General features: G+C 49.8%; 1 protein-coding gene across 2 annotated transcripts in view; it reads right to left on the reverse strand.

Moving 5' to 3' along the window:
• The window catches only part of LOC135815774 (TATA element modulatory factor-like), a 41413-nt gene that overhangs the window by 19445 nt on the left and 1458 nt on the right, over positions 1-20510 (reverse strand). Inside the window, exons 3-19 of one of the 2 annotated variants that reach the window (XM_065329113.1) lie at positions 19984-20046; positions 19750-19763; positions 19153-19218; positions 18536-18561; positions 17826-17853; positions 17478-17541; positions 17078-17113; positions 10237-10335; positions 9720-9809; positions 9269-9364; positions 8282-8419; positions 7577-7828; positions 7264-7347; positions 6316-6992; positions 5190-5241; positions 4896-5032; positions 3403-3466 (exon numbers count right to left, since the gene is read on the reverse strand). In XM_065329113.1, the coding sequence (XP_065185185.1) occupies positions 3403-3466; positions 4896-5032; positions 5190-5241; positions 6316-6992; positions 7264-7347; positions 7577-7828; positions 8282-8419; positions 9269-9364; positions 9720-9809; positions 10237-10335; positions 17078-17113; positions 17478-17541; positions 17826-17853; positions 18536-18561; positions 19153-19218; positions 19750-19763; positions 19984-20046 (1986 nt within the window). The remainder of the gene's footprint in view (positions 1-3402; positions 3467-4895; positions 5033-5189; positions 5242-6315; positions 6993-7263; positions 7348-7576; positions 7829-8281; positions 8420-9268; positions 9365-9719; positions 9810-10236; positions 10336-17077; positions 17114-17477; positions 17542-17825; positions 17854-18535; positions 18562-19152; positions 19219-19749; positions 19764-19983; positions 20047-20510) is intronic. The other variant, XM_065329114.1, reaches the window with a different exon arrangement.

Here is a 20510-nt window from a genome sequence, read left to right on the forward strand (position 1 = left end):
AAACAGGCCAAAGCCGCCAGGCATACTTCGTGTCAGCTTTAGAGAGGAGAGCTCAGGGACTGTGTTGGGAAATGCAGTGTATTGCGCCGTCTACAGTGACATAATGTAGAGAGAGCTCGTCAAAGGAAAGGCCGTCGTTAATGCCAGAGCCGCTAGGAGCAGTTAGGTGCATGATGAGGCGCACGGCAGACGTCTTGGGCACAATGCCAATGCCAGAGCATCGGATATTACGAAACGGGGGCGAAGTGATCGATCGTACTCGTACACAGCCTGGAGCCTAAATTTCCGAGCCATCTTCAAGATTATGGGCTGGTACGAAAACAGCTCCGGGGGCCCTGGAGGGGTGTGCTGCTGCGTAAGTTGCACAATACGTGGTCCAAGCGTCGAGCCAGGCGCCAATGTCCTCGACTCTCCTGGACTGGAGTGCCCGCTTACAGGTGCCAGAACCACTGGGCCGTAGGAGCTGTAGGGGTCAAGTTGTAAAACGCTGCGGCTGGTGTCCCCTTGGGACTGACTAGTCACTTGGCAATAAGGAACCAAATCAGAGTCAACGACTGGCCAGTCACTACCTTATCATGAACGGGTTTCGGCACCGTAGCATAAAAGGTTTTCTTACCTGCGGCGGTTGAGGTGGCCATGGCGACAGCCAAAGCAGGCAGAGCGCCCTGCCGTGCGTGGGAGAGCTCCCGCGCCGCACGAACGTTGCGCGAATTGCCGGGGCTTGGATCGGAGGCGCCGGCGTGTGGGTTGTCGGCACGGCTGGAGGCTGGAGCTGCAGCCCGAGTTCCAAGGGCAGCGCGAACCTCCTCCCGACTAAAGTCTCCCAGGCCAGGGATGGGGCTGCAGTTGCCTCGGCTAGCGCTAGGTTCTGCTCCGCTGCCGGAGCGGCCAAGTCCTCGCGTACAGTAGTCTGGAGCCAACTTCAACTCGAGCAGGCGAGTCCGCGGAGTAGGTTTTGTTCCTGTCGGGTCTAAATAATTGCGGGATGCCAGTGCGTTTCGCAGCTCAGCAGAGCGCATTTTTGGCTGGACATTGCTCACTGACAGAGACATGGTTGATCGGATATTGATCAGAAACTGGCCGCGATCGTCAAACAATTTGACCGTCAAGGCAGCAAAGCAAAGAGCGTTATGGCTGGACATCGCTCACTGACAGAGACATGGTTGATCGGATATTGATCAGAAACTGGCCGCGATTGTCAAACAATTTGACCGTCACTGCGTCAGCGCAGCAGGCAAAGAGCGTTTTGGCTGGACATCGCTCACTGACAGAGACATGGTTGATCGGATATTGATCAGAAACTGGCCGCGATAGTCAAACAATTTGACAGTCAGCGCAGCAAAGCAAAGGGCGTTTTGGCTGGACATCGCTCACTGACAGAGACATGGTTGACCGGATATTGATCAGAAACTGGACGCGATAGTCAAACAATTTGACCGTCAGCACGGCAAAGCGAAAGAGCAAGAAACAACAGCATGGCGAATTGGAGTAATGCGCATGCTCCGCACAGTCCCGTGCGGAAACGCGGGAATTCGGAGTGCACGCATGTATTGTTTCCATAACCCATGGGTTAGGACTCTTGATGTTATGCATGTACAAGTGTTGCTTATGCAAGTAAGTTATGGCAAGAATGTTGGTGTGTTGCTAACTCCACTTACCGTGCCATGCACGGAAACTTATAATATTATGACTGTAATAAACAACTAATACTTATCGCAATGATCTACTTGAATATAGCCTGATTCGGTTCTAGATATACCCCATTGTGGAGATGAATGCAGTGCTGCCAAACCGTCCGATTTTTCGGACAGTGTACGATTTTTGAAGGCTCTTCCGAAAAGGGAAACGTCCGAAAAGCAGCCAAAATGTCGGAGATCATTACTTTCCTATGCAGAAGTCCTGTACTTTCACTTTTCAGCGCAACTGAAGGCACAAATCACTGTACATTTGCTTCTAAAAAGGCTAGCGCTTGGCTGTGGAAGTGCAAAGTAACATGCCTGGATCAGGCTGGAAGGCATGTACACTGACAGTCTGTACAGAGTCAGTGTGCGACCACACTCATCATTACAAAATTCATGACAACTCTGGGGTTACCATGGCAACGAAGCGAATTTTCATGGTGTTTTAGGCGATATTTTGAATTCACTGTAAACAATTTGCCGAGGAGAAAAATTCGCACCATGTGGCCAGCCTTGGCGGTGAAGGTTGTCCGATTTTGGGCGAAAATTATTTGGCACCACTGTGAATGCCACAAGAAAACGTTTGAATCAGGGAGTAGTAAAATACAGGGAGGTGACACGAGCATGTACGGCCAGTTTGACGATTGCCTCAGCACCGTTTTCACCCGGCGGGTGAGATTGGGGTACTATGGGTACCGAAGTGTGTAGACACGCGCGCGGATCAGGATTCTCTTGATCAGGGAGTAGTAAAATACCTACCGCCAAAGGGACTCATACTGCAGCCCGTAGAAACTCAGCGCTGAGAATTTCCAACAATTGTCTGCCTTCACAAAGTTTAGTAGTCGACCAAACTACCACTATGTCAGGATAGAAGTCCAGCAAGAGTGGTATCACTTTGGGAGATATCCCTGCGTGCCGTAGATTTTTCCTGTATCGATACAAGCTGTTTACGACGACGTAGCAGGTATAGCCCGCATTTCAATCCTTGACAAACTTAGGAACATTTCATTCCGAAAAGTGAACTCCCGAATCTCTAGCATACCATAATATGAAATGCTCATCATCACAAAGAAGGTAGAGATGTACTGGTTGATCACAACTGAGGAGAAATTAGTGCCGATCATGTGGTGTCCTAGAGATTTTTTCGACTTCGAAATCGGTGCACTCGCTTTTCATCTCCAATCGTACACGTATTGTTCTCAAGGAAATCACCTTCGTTCTATTGCTCCATGCCGTCGATCGGGACGAATTTCGGAAGGGTGGTACCTTTCCATATGACGATGACACAGATGTATCACAAGAGCAAAACAAATGCTGTTCCATGAGATGGATAGACCTTTTCACGGAATTAGTTCTTCAACAAATACTCAAGATTGATTCAGCAGATCATCTTTTTTTGCGAAAGAAAAAAAAACAAGCGCGAGGCACCCATCAAAAATCACGATTAGTGGCGTGTCACCTCCCTGTATTTTACTACTCCCTGGTTTGAATCATAACTCGACTGTTGCGTTGCGACTGCTGATGAGCGCGTTTACATTCTTCATTTCAATTCAATATTACGATGTTTTGTCTCCTCGTCGATTATTTTTAACGTATTTGTTCCTGAATGTTATCAGAACCATCTCATCAGGGGAACTACAGGCAAGTAAGTCAACATGCCTATGTTTACATTGATAATCAAGTGCAAAATAAATCTGTTAAGTTGATCCTGAAAAAAACTTACATCCTCCGGCATGATGTGACTGTCGATGTTACAGTTGTCAGACGACAATAACCGTTCAAGAAGCCTGAGATTAAAAATTAGAAATAGCACGCGAGAGTGTCCAGCCAATACTGAACTACACTTGGTGACCATGGTAATAAGGGATACGAAGTGGCACAAGGTCAGTAGAACCACTTTGCACTCTACAAAAGCAAGAGATAGACTCTCCCCGAATGGCTGACGGGTGTCGGGGATCTTAACTGACAACATCTCTATTCAGCAGGTGTGAATGGCAGCTAAACCATGGGCGTCGGACACGGTACGGTCACTACGGTATTGACCGTACCACTATTTGCCCCAAGTACCCTGTGAATCAATAAAATGCACTGATTTGGGCTCCAAAATTTTCGGCTCAGCCATCCCTCCCACACGAGTAAATTGTACTTCAGATGGCTGACCGTACCACACTAAATGACACGTATTCACTGAAGGCGCATGTGACTAGCGCTGCGGGGAACCAAGTCGGTTTTCTCATTTGCGTACATTAGTGGTGAAACGAATATCAAAACCCAGTAGCCGAATATTCTTTGGCTTAACGAACGAACGAACGAACGAATATTCTTTCGTTAACACGGATGACATCACACGCCCTCCTCTCAGTCATTTTATTGGATATTGTCACTATTATTAGGCATGACAAACGAAGGCACATATTTGTCCACCATTTCTAGGTCAATTTTCACAAAATCCCCAGCTGAAAAAAACAGCTCAAGACGTGATTTTTCGTTCGACCGCCATAACTCCATTCCAGGACCTTGTATTCGCGAAGTTACGGAAGTTTGAAGTCGCCCGGTAAACTCTGCATACCCGGTTAGCGAATATTCGCCATGAGAAATATTCGTTCGAATGTGACAAACCGAACGAACATTCGAATATTCGGTATATTCGTTTCACCACTAGCATACATAGTAAATTCGCACTTTACTCTTGACTTGTTGAGCCGTCTCGAACGTTGTATTCCGCAAATTCCACTTCGTTGGGTCACTACTATTGCATACCTTGAAGACCAGTAGTCTATATCGAAAGAAACTCACAAGTTCCAGCGATTAGAGAAACTTCTTTTCCACGCATTTGTATACATTTGTATGCGGAATCGAACAAGTGTCCCCACAGCGTGGCTCACATGCGCCCATACCATGTATGCAGCGTGGGCGTCCGCCATTTTAGATGAATACGTGCCATTACCTTCCGACGCCCCTGTAAACAGAGCTGTAGCCAGTTCACAAACGCACCATTTTCACATCTTTCAGCTCCTCTTTTGTAGAGCAGAGCTTCCCGGGTAGAGACTAGTGAATATGTATCTGTACAAACCCAGGCATGCGGCTGATGGCCAGGGCATGTGTACCACCCCTGCCTCACCATCCAAGGACCATGGCTCAATCCAGTGGAAACAGGGAAAGATGAGCACAGGATTATAACCAGACTAGCAACTGACGTGCCGCACACAAACTCACTTGCTGTTCACTTCCTGGAACTCTCGCGTGCCGTATTCCAGGATCTCGTGCAGTGGCTTGCCAGCAAAGGTGCAGAACAACTTCTCCGCGCATGTCCACTGTTCGTATGGCGTAGTGGGCACTAAATCCTCAGGAAACTGGAGTCAGAAAGACAGCAACAATGCACAAACAACTCTACATTTCCTTCTTAGGGATCAAGTTCTGAGTTACTGAGGAAATACAACACAAGAAAATACGAAACTGCTATGGGCAGAACAAGAAAGACAGTGGGATTGTCCCCATGGCAATGCTTACCTCACAGTAAACGGAGCTTGCCTCAGCATGCCGAACCAGCAGCTCACCGAGACTGTGCAGCACACAAGAACATGACACCAGGGAAATACTGGAATATTAGAAACAAAAGTCTGCATACACGCATGCACAATACCACACATACACAATACCACGCATACATGCATACACAATACCACACATACACACATACACAATACCACACATACACGCATACACAACACCATGCATACACACATACACAACACCATGCATACACACATACACAATACCACGCATACACGCATACACAATACCACACATACATGCATACACAATACCACACATACACGCATACACAATACCACGCATACATGCATACACAATACCATGCATACATGCATACACAATACCATGCATACACACATACACAACACCATGCATACACACATACACAACACCATGCATACACACATACACAATACCACACATACACACATACACAATACCACACATACACGCATACACAACACCATGCATACACACATACACAACACCATGCATACACACATACACAATACCACGCATACACGCATACACAATACCACACATACATGCATACACAACACCATGCATACACACATACACAACACCATGCATACACACATACACAACACCATGCATACACACATACACAATACCACGCATACACGCATACACAATACCACACATACATGCATACACAATACCATGCATACACACATACACAATACCACGCATACACGCATACACAATACCACACATACATGCATACACAATACCATGCATACACGCATACACAATACACTTGTATTACAGTACACCACGCACACATGCACACATATTACCACCCATATAGCATTGGAAACATCAACACCACAACAAGAATCCAGAACCCAGAACCCAGGATATTGATGGAAAACAGGTTGGATGCCCATGGAAAGCAAACAGGAACTTGAATGGTAAAGTAGCTAGGGCTGTCTGAATATCTGTCTCAGACACGGGCATGCACTTTGCGCACAGAAAAAAGACAGACAGACAGATAGACAGACACACGCACACACACATGCGCGTGCGTGCGCGTGCATAGGAACACAGCTGAAAAACTTACTTCGCCATTGGCACAGCTGGTGCCTGTGGTGAAGGCATAGGTGGTGATGGAGAGCGTGCCGGGGATGTGGCAGTGAGCTCTGGCACCACTGTGGCTACTGGGTGTACTTGTTGCGCTGCTGCTGCTGCCAGCTCACTGGCATCCAGGAACGAAGGCGGCTCTTCATTCTCTATCCCAGTACCCGGCTCCGGCTGCGCTAAAAGAGTATCGGCCACACAAGAGGCTGCAGGTAGCAGGGAGCGATCGTCTGTCGCTATTTCCGCCTCAACTTCTACCTCCTCCACGGGTTCCACAGACACGGGTCCCACTGGCTCCTGTTCCTCGGTGACGCTCTGTTCGCTATCAGTGGCCACATCTGATGTAGTCGACTGCACGTCGTCGTCGTCGAGCGGGATGGGCAGCTTATCCACAGGCCGAATGAGTGTCTCGTCGAGCGACTGCAACATACCCATGGTACCACCAGCCACTGGTGTAGAGGCAGCCAGCCCATACGCCGTCTCGTCAAGGCCGCCAAACGCCGACGGGACGCCGCCAGCCCTTGTTTTGTGCGGAGTGGCAACAGCACTTTCCTGCACCTGGTCGTCCGACGCCACCGGGCTATCGTCGCTACGGGATTGTCCGGCCGCTGTGTTCGCTTGTTGACCTCTGGATGCAGCGTCACTTAGTGACATCATATCCTGGAGAAGCAGACAGCAAGTACACGTTAGAAACAAAAAAACATTGACTTAGCAGAATCCATTGTATTGGAAATGCAGCAGCAGCAGCAGCAGCAGCAGCAGCAGCAAAGAGGTCACAAACATGTACGTATTGCATGTAATTTGAAGTATAAGGGTATCATGTAAAACGATTAGGGAACCACGTCACCTATTCGTTTACTGTACATAATGGGGATTGAAATTTAACTGAACATCAAACAAGGCTTTCAGTGGTACAGCTGTTTCCCCTTACCAAGTTCAGCGATGCCCCCGTACCAGCTACGGCGCACACTGGTGCAGGGACGTCAGCGCTCAAATCTTCACTCATATCCACATGCTACACGAGAGAGCACAAAAGAGAAGGGAACACATGCAAACTGTTATTTTAAGATCAATCTAATGGGAAGACTAGCAGAAGGATTTTCAGCACAAAAGACACATAAAGTATGCCAGCTAAATGCTGCGCGAGCCAGCCATACCATGCCCATACTTCCATACACACAGACAAACATATACACACACGTACACACACTCACGGCTCACGCACACACCTCATCAGTACTTACATCCATGCATGTCATTGTAGCATTGTTGGGAGCAATGCCTCTGTACTGACTTGCAGGGCTAGGCTCGGTACCCAGCGATTGCTCTAGAATTTGATTACTCTGCAATGCATGCTCCACCGCATCACTCTTTGAAGCCCTCTCCTCATTCTTCTGTCTAGGCTGGGAAGCTGGCTTCAGAGACTCGATGAAACCAAGAACGTGATTAAGATCGGCTGGGTCTGATTCAGGTGAATCCCCCGGTTCGCTCTCATCCTGCAAGACACAGCAGCAGTACAGGCACAGGCACAGACACGGCTAAATTGGGGGAACGGCTGCCATTGCACTCCATGCTAAAACCAAAACAATCAGCGTTTACATGTATATGTACCACCGCCACAGCCGTCACCACTACCGCCACCATTGGATTTGTTGTTTTTTCCATAGGAATCGTCAACACATACATGGATTCCTGCATTCACATAGGTGAATAAATGCGTTGCTTTCCTGTAGAAGAGGATTAGCCTTCCACTACCACCACTACAAGAGACCATGCTTTGAAGGTCCCTTGAGTGGTCGTCTTAGACAGGTTTCCCTGCAGTTGAAAAAGTCCGTGCCATCATGGTTAACAGCAGCACACACACAGTGTCATTGCTATTGACTACTCTACAGCTCACGGCCGAGTGCCAGCAGCAGCAGCAGCCGCAGCAGCTGTGGTGCCACACTCACAATTTGCCTACACGTAGCGTCCAGTGCATTGCACGTCATCTCCATGTCCGAGCGGCTGTTGTCAGCATCAGCATTAACTGCATCATCATCATCATCGTCACCGGCATTGGGAAACTGGACACAAGTCGTCTCCATGTCCTGAATGACATCAAACCAAGTACAGAAATAACAGCAGTAAGTACTAATTATCCATAGTATCAAGACTTCAAGAGTACTAGTATGCGACTAACATCTCGTTTCTAGGCACAAGGTGCACGAAACGCTGCCTGTATTACATCACACATCAAGGTGAGTAACGCAATGAGGGCAGCACGCCGCGCGCACAGACCCATAATCACAACTGCATACTATTGGTTATGGACTCCCGTTAGGATGCAATCAAAGCAGCAGTCTATATCTGCAGAACTACATTGTAAAACACACACAGCCAAGCCACCTGCAGTGAGCGCATTGCACTATTTCCACGTGGAAAGACACCTCTGAAAGGTGTAGCTGTCGGAGACAGTAGGACCTTTAGTCTGGAGTGGGAACAGCGGTGAAAAAATGATGACATCGATCCTAATCCAGCACAAGGCTGGACACATCCAGAGCAAGTCCTGGGTCATGTGTAATGACTGTGCATGGTACACAGGAACTACAGAGACTACCATAACTCTACCTATTAGGAAATACATGTATATACATGCATACACATGTACTACCAGCTGACCTTAGTCCCTAACTCTCGCTTGCAACTTGCATCAAAACGGCTTAATCCATCAAGCTCAAAATTTACATCACAACGGATAGACGGTTGTGGTCAAAGAAATCCGACCCGCGAGCCGAAAGCAGCTCCAAGGCTCATGACATGTAGCCCTCAGATGGGTTTTTAGACCGTGCATGGCGTAATTGAAACGGAAATGCGGCGTTGCTTTTGACCCGTGGGTTGGATTTCTTTGGCCACGACTGTACTTCAAGCTCAGCAGAACAAGATCAAGCAAGCAATACCTCAGCAGAATTACAGGTTGCCTCTCCCCAGCGAGGCCTGGCAGCGTTTTGAGTGGGTTCCGCCAAACACACCTCTGTCAAGCTCATGTCGTGATCCTAAGCAAGGCACAAACAGCCAGACATACTCACAACACACAGAGAAGAAGACAGGAAAAAGACCGACACTGACCATGCATGGTGTGCAACCTCGTCGTCAATGCTATGGCACCGCTCTGGGAATCTTAGAACTTTCAGCGCATGTCATTCCACGCACGCACACACCTACATATACAATCACTCATACAAAATGACCACCCACAAGTCAACTATTCCCCATGATAACATCCTTGAACTACGTATTTCAAGGAGAAACACGGCATGCCATGTGACAGTGATCACAGTCTGATAACGCAACACAGCTGTTGTACCATGCCATCGATAAAACTACAGGCCTCTCCCCCAGTCAATGTACCTCAGTTGGCACTGATGAAGTTGCCGGGAACGGGTGAGTGACCAAAGTTGAAGGAACACAGGTCAACGACATATCCACGGGACCTGCAATCTGCATTGGATGCGCGCCAGACATACATACAGAACACACGTCACTAAAGGCCTTCACAGTGCAGCCGATGATTAATGCGACCGCATGCACCCTGTCTGTACACAACCCACCGTACACATCACATGGGAGTGTACCGAAAGTTGCACGACCGCTCTAGGCAAGCATGAAACGCGGTCAGCGGTCATGCTTGACATCATACTGTGCCCCATCTCGGGGAGCAAGAGCAAGGCTTCCAAAGCTAGTGCACTCGGCCGTTGATCATGCTGATGTGCTAAACATGGCAATGGAGTGGCATTGGACACTGTGTGTGTGTGTCTGTGTGTCTGTGTGTCTGTGTGTGTGTCTGTGTGTGTGTGCGTACGTGCGTGTGTGTGTGCGTACGTGTGTGTTGACATGAAGTTGAATTACTGCTTTCTGCATGACTCACTGTGACATTTAAATCTCCCGCAGGCGTTAGAACACCGGGTTCCTCCAAGAGCATGAAGTCGCCATCGCCGGTTATGACCTCATCCGGACCAGCAGCATCCTATGGTGCATACATGTATGCATGAGCATGAATGACCAGAGAATATGGCTGAAGACAATGGCAGGAATGGCATGGCTACTGCTGTGTAGGAGGAAGACCAATCAAGTTATAATATCTACACTTGCTTGAAATCGGCTTGTCTACTACTCAAACTCAAACGTATGCTTTAAACCGAGTGCCATACAAGCACAGGGTTCTAGCCAAAGGGGTATGGGAGGGGGGGGGGGGGGGCAGCGCCCTCTTACTAGAGAGTTTTCGCACGGCGTGCAACGCGCTCACTTGACGCGTTCGAAGGTCACGTGCCACGTTCAGAAGCGAGGCAAACGCGCGTTGCCAACGTGGAACGCGGCCTCATCACGTTGGCACTTGATGGCCCAGCACGTGCGATTTACGCAAAGTTCTAATGGTTCACCATGTTCACCTGCTGCGAAAGCTCTTTTCAAGTGCGTCACGCACGTGAATAGCCTCGCGTTCGGTCTTGTCACGTTGCACGCCATGCGAAAACTCTCTACTCTGTTTGCCCCCCCCCCCCACACTCATTTTTGATTTCCATGTTTTTCATGCAATTCAACGAAAATGCAGTCGAAAGTCACTAGTAGATGGTTCATACAGGCACATTTGTCTGGGGCGAAGTCGGGGATTCGCCCCATACGTTGCATTTAGAATGGCAAGACAATATTGGAAAGAGGAAATTAGGACACGGGGTAACTGTTTCCCATGCCCGCCCTCTGCTATTTTTGACCTGGCTAGAACCCTGCAAGCAGCCCTGCTGCCAAGACTAAGGTCCCATCACACGGACTTGTTCAGCACAATGCAGATTTCTGAATCTGCGGACGGATCTTGGAGAAGCAAACCTGGCATGGTGAAGTGTAATGGTGACCTCCTCCACCATCCTGACTGACACTAGCTAGTATTCATGGTGTTGTGTGAATGTCTCCTAGTACAAGTACGTGTACTAGCTGCTTCTGTTCGTTGCTGTGTGCACTGTTTGTGTTCTTTCCTGTGTACATGAGTACTTGCATGGCGTTGTCGTTCAGGGATGAGTCGTGCGTGACTCCTTGTTCCACTGCATGTGCGGTGTGCTTCTTATCTTCTAATCTATAGGCTTCTTGCGGTTGGTGTCCGCTTTCTCTTCATGATCATGTGCCACTGCGTTGTATAGACTGCATGACGTGCTAACGGTGGCTGCCGTGCGGTGTGTGCGATTCACTGCATTCCTGACACTGCTGCTTGCAGGCGCATACATGTACTGCACCTTCGCGTGCTCTGTACTTTAGTCTTTAGTTCCGGTTCGATGCACCATGCGCATGCATCCGGTATGGTGCGAGATGGTTCTTGCTCTCCCAACATTGTTTTTAGTTAGTTCTTTTTCTTAGTCCCAACAATAACCTCATGGAATTAAATCAGTGTGAAACGTAACTATGAGTTCGGTTGTGGGTCTGCAGTAGTCCTAGTGACACGGTTATAGTACAGCTTGTGGTGCCGAAACCCGGGAGGACGTCAGGGATACCAGCTGGGTTGCTGGTTGGCGTCGTGGTTGATTGTACTGTCGCGTGTGGACTCGTGGGGAAACTGAATTTTCCGATCTAAGTACGATGTCGAAAGCTGAAGGATACCTTCGACCCTACCGGGGAAAGGTCGATGATTTCCAGACGTTCTGGGCGAAATTTGACGTGCTGGCGACAATCAACAAGTGGGACTCGGACGAGAAGAAAATGGCCCAGTTACCCTTGTTTCTGGAGCAGGATGCGTTCCTGGTGTTCAGCCGAATGAAGTCGGATGACAAGAAGAAGCCTGACGCCGTCCAGAAGAAAATGGAAGAGGCGTTTTGTATGACGAAGTCGGAAGCCTACCGGCGGTTCAAGGCCCGACGCATGAGACAAGAGGAGTCACCAGATGCCTATGTTGCCGATTTGCAGCGCCTCGCCAGTTTGGCCGGCGATGCGTCGCCTGGGGATGACAAAAATCACTCCGTTGTTGAGCAGTTTCTTGACGGGCTTCCACATGCGTGGGCAAAGCAGGTTAGGTTGTCACTTGTGGGAAAGGACCAGACTGTGAGCGCTTGCTTAGAATTAGTCCGTGCTGTTCAGCTTAGTGATGGCGATTCTGTGACAGCTGCAGTAGGTACAGGTGCTGGAACTGGTAGTTTGGCTGGTGGTGCACGTGGCGACAAGACCAGCAGAAAGTCTTTCTTGTGCTACCTCTGCAATGAGGTCGGCCACATGAAGCGAGATTGCCCAAGGAGGAAGCAGGGGCAGCAGAGTGGGTCCAGCTCCAAGGATGGTGGAGGCCGTGGCAGTACGTGCTACTTCTGTGACAAGCCTGGTCACAGGAAGCCAGACTGTCCGGACCGGAAAGCTTGGCTGGCGAGCCGGCAAGGCGGGAGTGCTGCAGCAGCAGCTGGAGAGGAGCCTAGTCCAGCCTTGGCCTCTGTGTCTGTGCCTTCGCCAGGGCAGCTGCCTAGGATCAAGGTAGACATGTGGACAACGGGCAACAAGGATGATGTGTCACGTATGACAGCAGTCATTGACACTGGTGCTGTCCGATCACTGCTGACTAAGGACCAAGCCCTGTCCTGTGGCCTTGCGTGGTCAGAGTGTGAAAGCAGACTCGTGGCGCTGGATGGCCAGTCTATTGCTGTTCTTGGGAAAGTAGCCGTCAACATTGGACGATTGGATGGCCCTATCCCAGTGCAGATGCCAGAAGCCAGTGTGGAGCTGTTAGTCGTCAACGATCTGAGTGTCGTACACGCCGATTTGTTGATCGGTTGTGATGTAGCGAGCAGCTGTGGTGGCCTACATCTTGAGTATGCCAATGATGGCCGGCTGGAGAGTGTGAGGTTTGGGCCAGTGTCAAGTCCTGTGTCTGCTGCACTTCCTCAGGACGGTCACCCTTCCCGCCACGTGCAAGTGAGCCGTCATGGACAAGGTGTCACGTTGTCGGCACGTGATGGAGAGGTCCAATGGTGTCATGAAACCAAGCGTTGGATTCTCCGCTGGAAGTGGAAAAGTGGTGCAGCCCCTGAGGTTCCAGTGGGCTCTGGCATCGGCCAGTACTCCGGGGAGAAACTGAGCCCAGAGCAGGAGAAGTTGTTCTGCAAGGAAGTCGACGCTTGGATCGCTAATGGTTGGCTTGTGCCGCACGATGAAGCCACACATGGAGCAGTGGCTGGTGTGCTTCCGTTGATTGCTCGCACCCAAGAGCATAAAGCATCCACCCCGATCAGACCATGCCTGGATTATCGTAAGCTTAATGAGCTCATTGACTCTGAGCCTGGCTATGAAGCCCCCGTGTGCGCCGAGAAGATCAGGCAGTGGAGACGCAGCAGTGATGGTCAGTGGGAGATGCTAGACGTGAAGAAAGCATATCTCCAGGTGCATGTCAGTGCTGAGCTAGTGCGCTACCAGGCCGTTCTCTGGAACAACAAGGTGTACGTGATGACCAGAATGGGCTTCGGGTTGGCGATTGCGCCGAAGTTTATGCACCTCGTCATCCAGTGGATCACTCGCCATCGCCCAGAAGTCGACAACTATGTTGATGATATCCGAGCTCCAGCAGAAGTGACTCAGTGTGTTGCCGACGAGCTTGCAGCCTATGGACTCCCAACGAAGCCTGCCGAACCCATGGAGGAGTCCCGTGTTCTTGGTATGCAACTGAAGGCTAATGCCGATGGCGCCATGGGCTGGTCCAGGAGAGAGATCGATCTAGAGCCACCACCTAAGATGACAAGACGCAAGGTCTTCTCGTGGTGTGGACGCCTTATTGGCCACTACCCGGTCTGTTCGTGGCTCAGGCCTGCTTGCAGTTACCTGAAGCGGCTGGCGACTGCTGCAGGTGGCAATGGATGGGACGATCCACTGCCGGAAACCCTTGTTGAATGCTGCCAAGAGCTGTTCGCGAGGCTCTCCTCCGACGATCCGGTGCATGGTCAGTGGGACGTGCACGCGCAGGCTGACTCCACCTGGACTGCGTGGTGCGATGCATCTGGCCTAGCTATTGGTGTCGTTCTTGAGCTCGACGGGACCGTTGTGGAAGATGCATCATGGCTTCGGCCTGCAGGGGACAAGCTCCATGTAAATGTTGCTGAGTTTGACTCTGCCATTAAGGCCCTCACGCTAGCCACGAGGTGGAACGCGACGCATGTGGTTCTGAAGACTGACTCGAAGACTACTGCGGGATGGCTGGCTCCGGTTGTTGGTGGGTCACGTCGCGTCCGGGTTGGTGGTCTGCATGAGGTTCTGGTGCAGCGTCGGCTGCAGATAGTCAATGATCTTCTTAGCATGACGGAGATGCAGGTGACTGTGGAGTGGGTGCCAACGACTGAAAACCTTGCAGACAAGCTGACGCGCGTGCCGTTCAACTGGCCGAAGAAGAGCTCTGATGTTGTGGCCAGTCTGCCGAGGGCTGTGGCTGTTAGCCCTTTCTCTAGCAATGAGTTGGGCAAAGCCCAGGCATCGGACGAGGTCATCCAAGGAGTGATTCAGCAGATTCAAGTTGGCCAGCCAGTAGCAAGCCGGCGCTTCCGCAGTTGCGCCGGTCAGCTTCATGTGGAGGAAGGCCGCCTAGTCCGGAGCCTGAAGCTGCCTGTGGAAGGGGAAGTCAACGTGCCAGTCGTTCCCGAGTTGTTAGTGCCTGATGTCGTGACTGCTGCTCATGTCAACACTGGTCATGCTTCCTGGCAGCCAATGTATGAGTTGCTCCGCAAGCACTGCTACTTTCCTGAGATGGCGTCTGCCTGCCAAGACCAAGTCAAGGGGTGCCAGAACTGCCAAGCCGCTAGTCCAGCAAAAGGCCCAGCAGCCCCCAGCGCCAGAGCAGAGATCCCAGGTCGACCATGGGGAACAGTGCAAAATGGGCACCCTGGAGCTTGGGCTGAACCGTGGCGGGACACACCACTGCGTGCTCGTGTGCGTGGATGTGCTGACAAAGTGGGTGGAAATAGTGCCAATGAAACGGCACGACGGGCCCAGTGTTGCCTCGGCCTTCGTGAGCTTGTGCTGTAGGTGGGGACCACCAGACGTCATCCGTGTGGACAATGGGACTGAGTTCAGCAATGCCATTGTCCAGTCTGTCTTTCAAGTGTTCGGCGTGAGGGTGAAGACAGGTGCCGTTCGCCATCCGCAATCCCAGGGAGCCGCCGAGAGGTACAATCGGACATTGCTGACTCTCATCAGGAAGGTCCTCGACGACTCATCGGACTGGATGGACGATCTTCAGATGCTGGTCCACTTCTACCGCTCTCGACCGCATTCAGTGACTGGCATGTCCCCAATGATGGCCATGGTTGGGTGGGACCCACCTGTGTTGATTGACGATGGACGCCCTAGGTACGACTTTGACATGTGGCAAGCAGAACACGCAGCACGATCTGCTAGGATCCGAGACCTTTTGGAAGACGCCATGTCGGAAGGCGACTGCCATGACGAGGTGCTGCCCTGCGCTTACCAGGCTGGAGATGCAGTCATGCTGCGGATGCCTAGTCGTCGTCAGAAGCGATTGCCGCCTTTTGAATCCGGCTGGACTGTGAAGAAAGTCATTTCTCCATCAACTGTCGTGATCTGGCGGAGGTCTGATGGTAGATCCCCTCGAGAGAAGGTGGTGAACGTGGAACTCATCAAACCGGATGCTCCACGGCCAGGTCTGGAATTGCCAACGGAAAACTTCCCTGATGGAGATGACGGCCAGGAGGGTGACAGCTTCAAAGCAGATGGCTGGCTTGGATTGCTCCCTGATCCGCAGGAGCCTGCTGCCGATGGCCAGCATGTCCGCATGGATCTTCGAAACCGACAAGGCATCCAGCGACCAGCTCGCTTCCAGGATTGATGCTGCTTGGCAGGAAATGTCACCAGGCGGAGGGATGAAGTGTAATGGTGACCCCCTCACCCATCCTGACTGACACTAGCTAGTATTCATGGTGTTGTGTGAATGTCTCCTAGTACAAGTACGTGTACTAGCTGCTTCTGTTCGTTGCTGTATGCACTGTTTGTGTTCTTTCCTGTGTACATGAGTACTTGCATGGCGTTGTCGTTCAGGGATGAGTCGTGCGTGACTCCTTGTTCCACTGCATGTGCGGTGTGCTTCTTATCTTCTAATCTATAGGCTTCTTGCGGTTGGTGTCCGCTTTCTCTTCATGATCATGAGCCACTGCGTTGTATAGACTGCATGACGTGCTAACGGTGGCTGCCGTGCGGTGTGTGCGATTCACTGCATTCCTGACACTGCTGCTTGCAGGCGCATACATGTACTGCACCTTCGCGTGCTCTGTACTTTAGTCTTTAGTTCCGGTTCGATGCACCATGCGCATGCGTCCCGTATGGTGCGAGATGGTTCTTGCTCTCACCAACATTGTTTTTAGTTAGTTCTTTTTCTTAGTCCCAACAATAACCTCATGGAATTAAATCAGTGTGAAACGTAAATATGAGTTCGGTTGTGGGTCTGCAGTAGTCCTAGTGACACGGTTATAGTACAATGGTCACACATATTCTACCCTTTTATTCTCTCTTTTTTCCTGAATTGTAATTCCCGTCAATGAGTTTTTGTGATTCTAGTGTACAAACACTGTTATAAATTTAGCTGACATCGCCCTGATCGGTGGAAAGTGTCTGGCATCCTGCCATTTCCTTGGCAACAACTCATAAATTCTGAGCTGAACTTGCAGAATTTTGTTCGGCACAACCAGGCCCTAAAGTCAGAGCAGCCAGTACGATTGTAAGGACAACAATGGCTTGATGAGGCATGTTACCTTGGCTGAGTTGTTCGCAGGAGCATTCAGGGAAGGCTGCAGGAGGTGCACACGTAACAGACGAACAAGTCCAGTCAAAGTGTGCCAAACACACCGAAAACGCAGTCAAATACAGTGAGTGCGGTTGATTATGCCCGCGAATCGATTCATGAATCGTTATTCACATCACCCCACGTGAATCGGGTGAATGAATTCCGAATCGATTCCAGGGCTCAGGACATGACAATCGAACGACTTGAATGCACTTGAATCGATCCATGAATCAATTCAAGTGCATAATCGAACGCAGCCAGTGGAAAGAGAAATAGGTAAACGTGGCGCATTGCTCGGTGACTAGGCCATACAGATAGGCAGACAGGCAGACAGTGCTGAACGAACACATAAAGACAGTGCAACTGACCTTGACACCGAGATTCAGCATGAGATTTCCCGCAAGAAGAGACTCTATTCCAGCTATTGGTTGCCTGAAAGCACAGAGACACACAGACAAACACAAAGCAACAAGAATGGTATCACGGCACCCATTTTGCACAATCCAACATGATGTCAAGGCACATCAGAGGAGGTAACACCACACTAGTAAGTAGTAAAGTTCAATCGTCCGCGTTACAACCGGCTATACAATTGCGTTGAGAAACACAACCAGCTTAGGGATTTTCGCTCGTACCAGGCCATCACCATGCCTACACTTGTAGCACCCAACAAAGCAAAGCCAGAACTGACGTGTAAAGCAGCAAGTACAACTCACGTGTGAGGGCTGATCCTGGGTGGGAAGTCTGCAAAAAGGACCAGCAATCATAAGACACACACACACACACACACACACACACACACACACACACACACACACACAGTCAGAGTCATATGTGAATGTGCTACTCCTGAAAGTACATGTCTGAACAGTAAGCCTCGGCATGGTAATACATGTACTGCTCCACAGTGCACAAGGCAATGATCATGCAGGCTACAGTAATTGTTACACATTGCATTGTATGTGCATCATGCCTATACTCACACTCTTAACCTCCATCCTCACAACCGGTTTTAAACAGGACCGCCAGAAGCAATTTATGATTGGTCCGTCATACCATAGTCTTTCATAGTGTTTGATGTGGTGGGTAAACATGCCTTCCTCAGCAGTGTACACACGTTGGTGGTCAACAAGTTAGTCCGGCAATGACCTGACCAGCCGCACCGGTTCCGGCGGGCCTGGCTTACCACACATACTGAGATAGACCAGAGAGCAAGCAGAGCAACTGGCCAGTACCAGTACCCAGCACTAGCATTACCAGTAAAACCGGTTTAAACTGAATGCTCAAGAGACCGCTAAAAGTGGTCGCCTTCATCCAGATTTAGTAGGTGGCGTGACCACATTACCATCATAACACGATGTAATACCGGACTGTCATTCTCCTACATAATGGCCATGACTGTATAGTGTAGAAGATGATTGCTTACCTGACTGATGGTCCCGGGCAAATTCTCTACAAGAAAAATACACACACACACACACACACAGGTATAAACAAATTGGGAGGTGGATTAATCTACTGGCATGCTAGCTTTTCTAATTGTCCGCAAGTTAGCATCCTCAAGTTTGGACACTAAAAATGCGTAAAATGGCCTCAATCCACAGGTGAAACTATGTCTTTTACACCGGGAGACCTTGACTGGCCTGAGACTAAATTCTTCAAAGCTGATGTATGCTAGCCGCTTGTACGCAGGGGTTCCAGTGAGGCCCATGTGCCAGCCTCGCAATGCAACCGTCCTATTCTGCTCAGTAACATCCTGCTACAATGCAAATAGGAATAATTTGATTTATTAATTAAAGTGCACCTTAGGCCTTGATCCTAGAGGGTGGTGGCGTTCCTACGGATGCGGAAAACTCGGCTTACAGCCGAGTCTCAAGCGAACCGTGAATTTTGTTGGGCCAAACCCAATATCACTGTGCCCGTCTTGTGTCGTTAGATGATAAGAATAATTATTTCGTCTTATTTATTCTTGTTGTGGAGTTAGGGGGTTCGAACTAAAAGAACACCACTGTACTAGTGATACGCTAACACGTGTTTACTTACCGCACTTCTGGGGCCCTGGAAAAGCTCACCCGGCGTTCGCCCAGGTTGCGCTTCTTCCTGCTGGGACTGAGCAACAACAAAACACAAAGAGCAGCGACAATCCAGTGCGGACAAGCCAAACAGCCCACCTATACGGCGGTATCTACACATCCTCTACAAGCGGCCGGCTAAGGCAAGATGGCAGCACACTGTGCCTTGACAGCTGTAGATTCTGGAAACACGTGTGTAAAGTTATAAGTCAATCTCCGGACAGCTAGCTGTTTCCGCCGTCTTAGATCTCGTCAACAGAGCTCAGAGTGCCCGGCCGAACCAGTCGCAATGAAGTCAAGTGAGCAACAAAGCACTTAAATTGACCCAAAGCAGGAAAGCCAGAGTGCTCTAACTGTGATAAACACAGCGAGCTTTGCACGAGGGCAGGTAACGTTGACACTAACCAGAAAGAGTGCTCGACCAAGCCAAGGCAAGGGAGCGTAATACACGCGTGCAAAGTAACTACGTAAGTACCCGTAATACCAAGACGTGGGTATCCCACAGAAGCCAGTGCAATGAGTGGGAGATGTGCATCCTCGCACTAGGCACATTCAAAGCAGTGCTCACCTATCAGCCCGGTCCTGCATCCGTGTTTGAAACAGCGGCATGTGCGTCCGAAGAAATACAAAGATATAGAAAAGACAACAATGAGGTCAATCCAAATCAGCGGAATTAAAAGCTATAAGCATTACCAAGCAAAAATGATACTTCCAGCACATAAAGTGTACAAACGAGGATCAGAAATTTCAACATCTAGTACAAGATACCAATCAGAATCACGTGGCAAGTGCCCGCACCAACCTGGGCACACTCTGACAATGGCGTCCTGGATGGGGATTGTGAGGAACTGCGCTTCTTCAATATCTGAGCACAGAAGAGAGCACAGTATGAGTTGTCCTTGATATTGATTGGAAACTATAGGTGCTGTTAACCAACAAAAAATTGAAAACTGCTCAGATATACCTATCAAACCCAGAGAAGAAAGAAATCTTCAAAAGGTACTCCCAATTTGCCACCCATACCCATAATAGAGGAAGTCTATATTATGTTGCTCTTCCTATGTGGGAGCTCCCGCTTTTCCTCCCGACTTGACTTGAGACTCAACTAGTCCACGACTGCCAACCAGAGCACACGAGAAGACCATCGAACCTTCCACTCGATACACGTGCAAGAAGGCACCGCTCCCTGCCCAATACTCGGTGCATCGGGGAATTCATTCCTCTTCTCTTGAGCTCGAGTAGGCTACTGAAATGTGTGCTACAGGAGCATTATAACTTATAGAGCTAGAGGAGCCTATACATCACCAGGGACTGGTGCCAACTGACAGT

This window comes from Sycon ciliatum, chromosome 4 (assembly GCF_964019385.1).
Source record: "Sycon ciliatum chromosome 4, ocSycCili1.1, whole genome shotgun sequence".
NCBI classification, from domain to species: Eukaryota; Metazoa; Porifera; class Calcarea; order Leucosolenida; family Sycettidae; genus Sycon; species Sycon ciliatum.